Source organism: Penaeus monodon, chromosome 9 (genome assembly GCF_015228065.2).
Source record: "Penaeus monodon isolate SGIC_2016 chromosome 9, NSTDA_Pmon_1, whole genome shotgun sequence".
In the NCBI taxonomy this organism is placed as follows: Eukaryota; Metazoa; Arthropoda; class Malacostraca; order Decapoda; family Penaeidae; genus Penaeus; species Penaeus monodon.
In genome coordinates, this window is record NC_051394.1 from 15,083,823 (window position 1) to 15,093,822 (window position 10,000).

Sequence of the window (10,000 nt, forward strand, 5' to 3'; positions counted from 1 at the left end):
ATATATATATATATATATATATATATATGTATATATGTATGTATATAAAAAAAAAAAAATATATATATATATATATATATATATATAAACACACACACACACACACACACACACACACACACACACACACACACACAAACATTACATATCATGTGTTTACAAACACACGTATAATAATAATAATAATAAACGCATGCACACGCGCATGGCGCGCGTGCAGTTTTATATACCAAAGTTATTTTTGGGATTTTACACACGAAAACATTAAAGCAAATAAAATAATCAAACAGAACAACTCGGATATAACCCAACCCTTCGTCCTTTATCCAAACAGCCATGCCCATCATCAAGAAATACATCTCACAGAAAATCGCTAGACAATTGTCCGAAACTGATCAAGTATCTAGATATATTCCATGCTCACTAAATCCCTGGATATGGTTAAGCCTAGTCAAGTTACAATCATACGGAATTTCAAAAGCTTGCTAGGCGTTCTACATAGGTTGTGTATCACATGAAAAGGTTGGTTTACAGGAACAAACTACTACACTAGTGTTTGTGGAATAACATCAATACTACAGTCGAAGGCCGGCTCTACAACTAGGCTACATGCCAGTGGGACGTGCAGCGGGAAGTATCAGTTCGCATGTATAATGGAATATATTTGTAAAAAAAAAAAAAAAAAAAAAAAAAAAAATATATATATATATATATATATATGTATGTATATATATATGTATATATATATGTATATATATATGTATATGTATATATATATGTATATGTATATATATATGTATATGTATATATATGTATATATATATATATGTATATATATATATATATATATATATATATATATATATATATATATATATATATATATACATATATATACATACAGACTAGGTAGTTACACACACATTTTCACTACTGCAGACTACGCCTGTACAGGAAGGGTATAGCATAGCACACTACCTGGCATACGGGGCGTGGCACGAGTATAGGTAAGCGGCAGCTTGGGCATCACTGGCTAAGCTGACCGGCCGAGGCACTACCACCGCGTGGGCGTGGCGCTCGCGGGGCGTGGGCGGACTGGCCTCCGCGGGCACGAGCACGAGATCGGGCGAGGTGGGCCGGCACCCGCCCACGTACACACTCTGGACCCTCCGGGGAGACTGCGCCCCCCGTGGCATATTGGCCTCCCCCTCCAGCGGCACCGCGCCGCTCTCCCACCACCGTACCAACACCGCTCCGCACCACCACCACCACACCCCGGGGTTTGGGTTCTCGCCACACCCCCACCGCACCCCGGGGCTTCCCCTGTTACACCACCCTGCCACACCTTTAAGCACACCTGGGGCTACTTGCTCACCACCTCACTTCCCGCGCCTCACCCTCGAACGACTCGACGCAGGTCCACTCTCCTGGCGACGCCGCTCCCAGGCGAGGACCGTCGGTGCCAAACCCTGGAGTTCTGTCTGGTACCACGGGACGCGAGTTAATATTCTCCTCCGTTGCCGAGATGGAGCAGGGCGTCCGGGAGATGCCGAGCAGATAAATGCCGTATCGGCTGGCGACAGACTGAACAAGAGCTATCCTGCGACGCTGAGGTGAAGCATCGACGCTCCGCTGGCGCCGAGATGGAACTGCCCGTCGTCTGGTGGCACCAAGATGGAGCAGAAGCTGCCTCGTGGCGCCGGAGCGAAGGGAAGCTGTCTGGTGGCGACAGACTGGAACAGGGCTACCGCGCGCCGCCTACCAGTGATATTACGGAGAAAGTACTCTTTGGCGGCCAAAAAGACTACGTCCAGAGTAATGGCGGTCCTGGTTTGTGGCGCCGGGCAGGAAGAATTTTTTTCCGGTGGCGTTGGCTGCGACAGAGATGCGCCGGGATGATATAAGGATTATTTTAGGTGAAGTTCGCTCAAAGCACTAATAGTCTGATGGTGCCGGAGGCGTATAAGTAGTGGTGGTTATTTCGTGGACCTGCACATGAGTCTACGGGCCAGCTGCGCCACAGTTCAATTACTACGCCGGGACAAGCTAGCTGGGATTAGCGAGGCAGCGTTGATGCGGCACACTTTCTCTACTGCCAGCAGACATGCACACTAGCTTAATGTCATAAATTCAGAATTTCATTTATATAACGTTCATTATCATAGGCTTCTGCCTTTGATCAAAGATTTTTTTAAATGAATCTATGGATAAGAAAGTGTCCCGTTAGGCATCGGACGATCACTTTTCGTTTCCATTTCTAAGTCAATGTGTTGCATAACTTCCCAACCTCCGCATACAAGCGTTTGGATAATACGCAGGAATGCAAGCGCTACAGTGATAGAGAGTGATTACACGCCACAATTCTCAGAGGCCATTAACACGACTGTACATGTAACAATCAATGCCTTTATGCCAACAAACAAGTCTCCAGGAGCGTTTTATGTTCTAGATCTAGAGGAAAGGACGGTTTCTTTCCCCGTTTACTTTACACCACCAATTAAATTCCCGCTTCTCGTCACGCAACGCTTTATCAATATCAATACCCAGTCTCTGTCACATGAGTAATCCATAAACGCTGAAGCCTCCCCTCGACGCACGAACGAACTGGCGAACATATGAAGCACGCAAGCACCTGCTCGCTCGCACTCGCACTCGCACTCGCTCTCGCATTTTCTCTATGTTTTCTTTCTCTGTCTGTCTGTCTGTCTGTCTGTCTGTCTGTCTGTCTGTCTGTCTGTTCCCTTCCTCACTCCCCCCCCACCCCCTCTCTCACATGTTTAAACGGACGCACGCAAACAAACAAACACACGAACAAATGAGCTATCGAACACGCCTTCTCTCACAAGCACGCATGCAAACAAGCAATTACCCAATCATGTTCATGCTCTCTCTCTCTCTCTCCTCTCTCCTCTCTCTCTTTCTCTCTTCTCTCTCCTCCCTCTCTCTCTCTCCTCTCTCTCTCTCTTCTTCTCTCTCTCTCTCTTCTTCTCTCTCTCTCTTCTCTCTCTCTCTCTTCTCTCTCTCTTCTTCTTTTCTCTCTCTCTCTCTCTCTCTCTCTCTCTCTTCTCTCTCTCTCTCTCTCTCTCGTTAACCAGCTCAACACACACACACACACACACACACACACACACACACACACACACACACACACACACACACACCTTGACATCAACACGAACGCAAACACGCACGCGCGTGCGCTGCCGTCTTTGGTGGACACGAGCGACCCGACGGATGGACCAGAAGATCTATCGCACCGAGACGAATCCGCCAATCAAAACACAGATTAGAGGCCGGCGTGGTATCGACTGGTCGGGGCATCTCGCGCGCTCTCCACGCGAGCCGCCCCCTCCCCTCCCCCGTCCACCCTCCCTACCAACCCAACTCCAATTCGCTGGCTTGCTCTCTCTATACCCTGCCTGCTTGCTTGCCTGTCTTATCTACAACTGTATTGTTATTGCTCTTTGCTCGCACCCCCTCCCCCTGCCACTCGCACCCTGGCCCCGATGACCCCCCTCCCTCGCTGGGCAACGCACGCACTCGGCCGCGCAACAGACACAATGACATGCACGCGCCCCTTCTGCTGTCATTCTCTGTGCTCCTTATCTATTTTTTTCATTCTGGGAATCGCTTCCTTCTCTCTTCTCCCTCACATTTTTTTCTCTCGTCTCTGTTTCTGTCCTTTTGTCTGTCTGTCTGTCTGTCTATTTCTCCTTCTCTTTCAACATTCTTTTCCAATATCCTTTGTTCCCAGGCATTCCTAACCTTCTTCTCCTTCATTCTCTCCTTCCCTCCTTTCTCGTGCCATCTTGCTCTTCTGTCGGCAAGTCCTTTCTTTCTCCCGTCTTCTTTCCATCGTCAATTTTCATTTTTCCACCACACCTAACTCTTCTTTCGTTTTTATTCCCTTGTACTTCCACTCTCTCTCCCCTCCGTTATACCTTCAAATCTCCCCTCTGCATCTCGCTCTCCCTCGTCCTCTTCGCGATCTCCCTCTCCTCCTTCCTTCGCTTCCCCCTGCCCTGGTCATTCTCTCTCTCTTCCTCCCTTCGCATTCAATCCTTGTCAGCACCATCCCTCTCTTACTTCCAAGTCATATTTTCCCCTCACTTTACACACATACCTATCCCCTCGCAGTCGCACAGTCCAGCTATCCTATCACGCTATCCTCCCTTCGCCCTTCACCCTCGCCCTTCACCCTTCCGTATCCTTTCGCTAGCCCTGTCTATCCTACCCGTCTCATCTCGCAATATTGACGTTGTACGGAAAGAAGGCCGGAGCTGGGGAAGGTATTGAGAGTGGGAGGGGAAGGGGAGGGGAGAGGAAGGGGAGGGGATCAACCTTTGTTTACATGTGTTTAGGTTGTTCCCCCTCCTCTCCTCTCCCTTCTACTTCCTCTTTCCTTGCCCCCTCTCGTTTCCTCTCCCTTCCCCTTTCCTCTCTTCTCCTCTAACCCTCCTTTCCTCTCCTCTTTCTAATCTCCTTCCTTCCCCATCCATACTCTTTACAATGAACTTACTAAATGAGCTTCCCATTACAGGTGAACTCTAAGGCATTGCTTCCGTTCTTCGTTATTATACCCCCCCCGCGCCCTTTCCTCTCTTCTCCTCTGGAACTTATTTCTTCACTTCCTCCTCCTCCTCCTTCTTCTTCTTCTTCTTCTTCTTCTTCTTCTTCTTCTTCTTCTTCTTCTTTCTTCTTCTTCTTCTTCTTCTTCTTCTCCTCCTCCTCCACCTCCTCTCAATCCTCTTCTTTCTTCCCCATCTTTGTTTATTTTCCCCTTCTCGCCTCCCCCTCCCGTCTCGCCGCTCCCCACCCCCCGGCCCTGCACGTGGTCGTGGCTTGCCTGGATTCTCCCCACACAGGTAACCCTCCGCAGCCTGGGAGGATATAATTAGCTGCTGAGGAACACACAACAGAGGAGGAGGAGGAGGAGGAGGAGGAGGAGGAGGAGGAGGAGGAGGAGGAGGAGGAGGAGGAGGAGGAGGAGGAGGAGGAGACTGAGCAAAGGAATAGGTGAGAAGGAGTAGGCTGAGCAGGGAAAGAGGAGGAGGAGGAGGAGGAGGAGGAGGTTGATCAGAGGAGGTAGAGAAGGCAGAGGAGGAGAAAAGAGACTGTGGAGAAGAAGGATGAGGTGAAGTAGGATTGAGTGGGGAGGGGGAGAAAATGAGGGGAGAAGAGGAGAGATCGAGAAGGCCAAGAAGGGAGAGACCGGTGTTCTCCAGGTGGGCTTCGAACACAAAAGGTTGCACTTCCTCGACACTTCCCTGGCCGCTGTCTCTTCCCGATTCCCTTCCACATCTCCCCTGGGCTGCCCTCCCCCCTCTCCCTCCCCCTGGATTCGGACTCTCTCCAAGGATACGTCCGCGGCGCCCGGGAGTGGGAGGAGGCGCCACACGAGATAACACGGGCACGGCACTACGCACTGGCTTGCGAGGAGGCGCACGGCAGCGGGACACAGCACGGACTAAGCACGGCGAGGTTATGGCGGCAGGCTCGGGTGCTGGCAACATGCTCCCCCCCTGGAATGAACTCCAGTCCCGGCTCGCGATTCCCACTCCGGCAAAAAACGGCGCGCTATATGGCAACACCACACGGAGAAATTCATTCTCTCTCGATCTTCGCGAAAGGCTCCGCAACTGCCGCTCCGAGGGCCAGCGATCGAGAGCACGGGTGGGCCATCGCCTCACCTGTGACGGGCGTGGGTACCTGCAGCAATTTCCGGGGGAAAGAATGGTCATCGAATCGATAAATAAAGGGGGAGATAATCCCGAACTGGAACCTCGTGCTGGACTATGGGGGTCGGTGGCGTGGTTGCCGAACGCGGCCAGATTCCAATTCCAGCCGCTCGTACCGTGTCTGTTTTAAAGCTCGTGCACTGGGTCTCCTGCCTCGACACAGACACGGACACACGCACATGCACGCACATAACAAAGAAGCCTTGACTGTGCGGTGGATTCTGGTGACAAAATGCCTACTGTTCATGGGACAACAGAGGTTCGGTACTTTGTCTACGTGCAAGAGGGAGTTTGTGCCTCGGATATCTCCTGTCTGTCCGTCTGTCTGTCAGTGCCACTCCATTCGTCTCGCTGCCCCTATCTTTTGACTATTTTTTGTACATACTGTGCAGTATTTCAAATGTATTTTTGGGAAAATAGGTACCACATACTCACGCGCAAGCGCATATGCTCTGGAGTACATATGTGTCTCTTTAAGAGAGAGAGAGAGAGAGAGAGAGAGAGAGAGAGAGAGAGAGAGAGAGAGAGAGAGAGAGAGAGAGAGAGAGAGAGAGAGAGAGAGAGAGAGAGAGAGAGAGAGAGAGAGAATGAATTATGCGTATAAGCAGATAAATAATTATGATGAGGTGAAATACCACTGCGTGAATTAATCAGAAGCGAGCGAGTACATTATCAAGACAATGCGAGGGAAGCTAACGAGTGAATGTAACAGGAAGTCGATTAATTAGAGACTGAGTGAGCGCATGAGCTTCTTTGTTGGCACGGATGTTTCCAGGATAGTGGTAAACGTCTCTATGCGTTTATACAATGAATATTCTAGTTTCGGGCCACATTTAGTGTATGTTAGTTTGACTTCTTCGTGTAGATGTGTGGCCACATTTTTTGTGTTGGTGTATGTTAGTTTGACTTCTTTGTGAGAACTGTATGTGTCTACGATTCTTTGTGAATTCTGTGTATGCTCCTTTGTGACTGTTTCTTCTGCGTTCTATGCATATCTGTACCCAGTGTTACTTTAATTGTATCGTACAGACGTCCCTTGTTCCTTTGTGTGTATCTACGCGCTCCTTTCAAATCGTGTTCGTGTTCTTTGTGTTCATATAGTGAGTTTTGTAGCGTGTGCATGTTTCTTTGTTCATTTGTGTATGAGAGAGTACGTGAGAAAGTTCCTTTGTTAACATTTTGTATATGAGGGCAAGCGCGTTCAAAGGCGTTTTCATACCAATTACCCGAAAATACGTTTATTAAATGTTTTATTACTTTAATCTTTCATCTTCAACATAAGCATCGATGTGTTCACGATAACGCACTTCAATCACTGTAGTGCGTTATCTTTAACATAATGATGTTTGTGTTATAAATGAATGCTTGAATTTAATAAGACATATTCCCGACCGAACATGCCTTCACACACACACACACACACACACACACACACACACACACACACACACACACACACACACACACACACACACACACACACACACACACACACACACACACACACAAATATATATATATATATATATATATATATATATATATATATATATATATATATATATATATATATATATACTGTATATCTGTGTTTCTTTGTCTGCTTAGCTCAGGATACTTTTACATATGTGTACTTTAACTTGCATTACATATAAGTTTCTTTGTCTGTACAAGTGAACATGTTTCTTTGTGTATCCGTATGGTCGTTTGTGCGCGCACGTGGCTGTCTGTTGGAGGGGGGGGGGGCTTGCGGGGGGAGGGATTCTCAAGCTGTTAAGTCTGTAGTCTTTGTTTTGCTCTTGTCAATGTCTGGGTCGTAGGGTAATGTGCCATCGGTTCAAATGACTATTCTCATGTTTGCTGCGTGGCTGCCCTGCGGAAAATAGACGCGCAAATGAGGTGTTCTTACATCACTGTTGATTTCTACGTGCAAACCTCCCAGCGCGGACCTGCAGCTGAGCAAACTAAAGCGGGATTATAGATCTGCTCACTTATGCATGTACTTGGGAGTACATCTATCTTTATATCTCGCGCGTGCATATTGCTGTCGTTCGTCTGTGTCGTGCGTGTGAAGTGTGCACGTGCAGGCCACAAACATCACTGCACTGTATCAATATCTAATACACCTACCACACTGCAGCAGTGCCTAAAATCGCGTGCACAGTGCGTCTGTGGTGTTAAGGATCCGTTTCACTCCCCCCTACCCCCTGCCCCTTTCCCCTCCCCCTAAACCCCAAAGGGCCAGGCCGCGACGGCGTGGCGAGAGGGGGGGGGGGTGAGGAGGAAGTATTCGGCCTTGAGTGCCATATTAGTGCTGGATACCTTGGTCAACAGTTATCAGTCCCCTGTGCAGCGTCCACCACGTATGACCTTCCCGAGCCTGCACTGAGTTTTGAGCTTTACCCTCTCTACCCCCACCCGCTCCACCCCTCCACCCTCACCTCCGGCCCTACCAAACACGCAGTCTTCCACCCACACCTCCACCCTGCCGCCCTTCGAAACACACCACTCTTCCACATACACCCCCGTCTTCTCTACCTTCACCTCCACCTTATACCTTCTCACCTTCACCTCACCCCAAAACCCTCTCCACGCTCACCTCCACCTATACCCTCTCCACCTCCCTTCCAACCACACCCTTCCACATTTCGCAGCCTTCCATCTTCCCCTCCACTCCCGCCCTTCCTTCCAGCCCTTCCAACACACCTTCCACCTCTCCACCTGCACTCTGACCTTTTCTCGTTGTATCCCCCATGACAAAGAAGCGACGCTTGTATGAGAGCGAGGGGGGATAAAATCGTCTGGCTTTCCTATCGTTGTCGAAACATGCCTCAAATCTGACTGAAAAACGCCGATTGCTTACTCCCCCTCCCCCTCCCCCCCAAAAAAAAAATGAATAGATAAAAATAAGTGATATGATGATGATATGATAATGATGTCGAAGACGATGATGGCGAAAATAAGAAGTAAGTTTCCTCCGTAACTTTATTATTCTGCATCGCCTGACAAGCAAGCAACTCCGGAAGAGAGCGAGAGTGAAAAATTAAAAATAAATAAAATGATGACAAGCACATTAAACAATTGAAACTGAAATACAAATGACCTTTGCTGTGGTATGAGGAAGTCAAACGACTGAACAGAAAGAAAAAGAAAGAAAAAGAAAAGAAACGAAACAAAGAACAAAGATATCAACAGAAACCCATAAACACCGTCTAACGCCCTCCCCCCCCGCCGCCCTCTCTTATGACCAATACCTCCAATCCAACGAGCTTTTAATTGCCGTCGTAAATAAGCCGACTAAAAACAATGGATTCACAGGCAAGGGAGGGGAGGGAGGGGGTGGGGGCAGGTGTAAGCGGGCGTGCGGGCGTGCGGGCCGGCTGACGGGCGCGGCGAGGGATCGACACTCGCACGTAAAAGGCATCGGGGCGGAAGTTACGGGAATGGAATAGCGTCCCTTGGGAACAATAAACACCCAGGATCCTTTTCCGCTCGCATGCTGATCTTCTCTTCTCTTCTTCATCTTCATCATCTCCTCCTCCTCCTCCTTCTTCTTCCCCTCCTACCCTTCTCTTCCTCCTCCTTCTTTTCCTCCTCCACTCCCTGCTCCTTCATCTCCTTTTTCTTCTTCTTCTTCCTCTTCTTCTTCTCCCCCTCCTCCTCCTTCTCCCACTCCTCTACCTCCTCCTCCTTCTCCCCCTCCTCTTCCTCCTCCTCCTTCTCCCCCTCCCTTTCCTCTTCCTTCTCCCCCTCCTCCCTCTCCCCCTCCTCCCTCTCCCCCTCCTCCCCTCCCCCTCCTCTGTTAACACGGGCAAGTCCGTGGCCAGCCCAAGCGAGGTCTCCTTCGCAGAAAATGCCCTAAGACGACGCTCGCCTCTCGCACGACAAGCAGCAAATATCTTCGTTGTTCCTACGTGATATTTACATAAAATAATAATATGACGTAATCGACGTCAGCGGTGTAACGTTTTATTATCATTATAATTAATGTTACAACATTACCGTCCCTGCCATTACTATTATCAACATCATTATTATTTTTATTGTTATTATTATTACTGTCATCATTAGCATCCTTGTCATTACTACTATAATCATGACCATCACTATTATCATTATTATTATTATTATTATTATTATTATTATTATTATTATTTTCACTATTATTAATATTATTATTATTTTCACTATTATTATTATTATTATTAATACTCCTATTACTATTCACCATAATCACCATTACCATCATCGTCATCATTATC

General features: G+C 48.1%; 1 protein-coding gene across 3 annotated transcripts in view; it reads right to left on the reverse strand.

Moving 5' to 3' along the window:
- LOC119576974 (kelch-like protein 5) overlaps nt 1–10,000 on the reverse strand; it is a 31,419-nt gene that overhangs the window by 11,615 nt on the left and 9,804 nt on the right. The window contains exon 1 of one of the 3 annotated variants that reach the window (XM_037924641.1): nt 979–2,694. The exons of 1 other annotated variant lie outside the window; for it this stretch is intronic. In XM_037924641.1, the coding sequence (XP_037780569.1) occupies nt 979–1,196 (218 nt within the window). In that variant the 5' untranslated portion in view covers nt 1,197–2,694. Of the gene's footprint in view, nt 1–978; nt 2,695–10,000 lie in introns of those variants that run through there. One more of the 3 variants, XM_037924642.1, reaches the window with a different exon arrangement.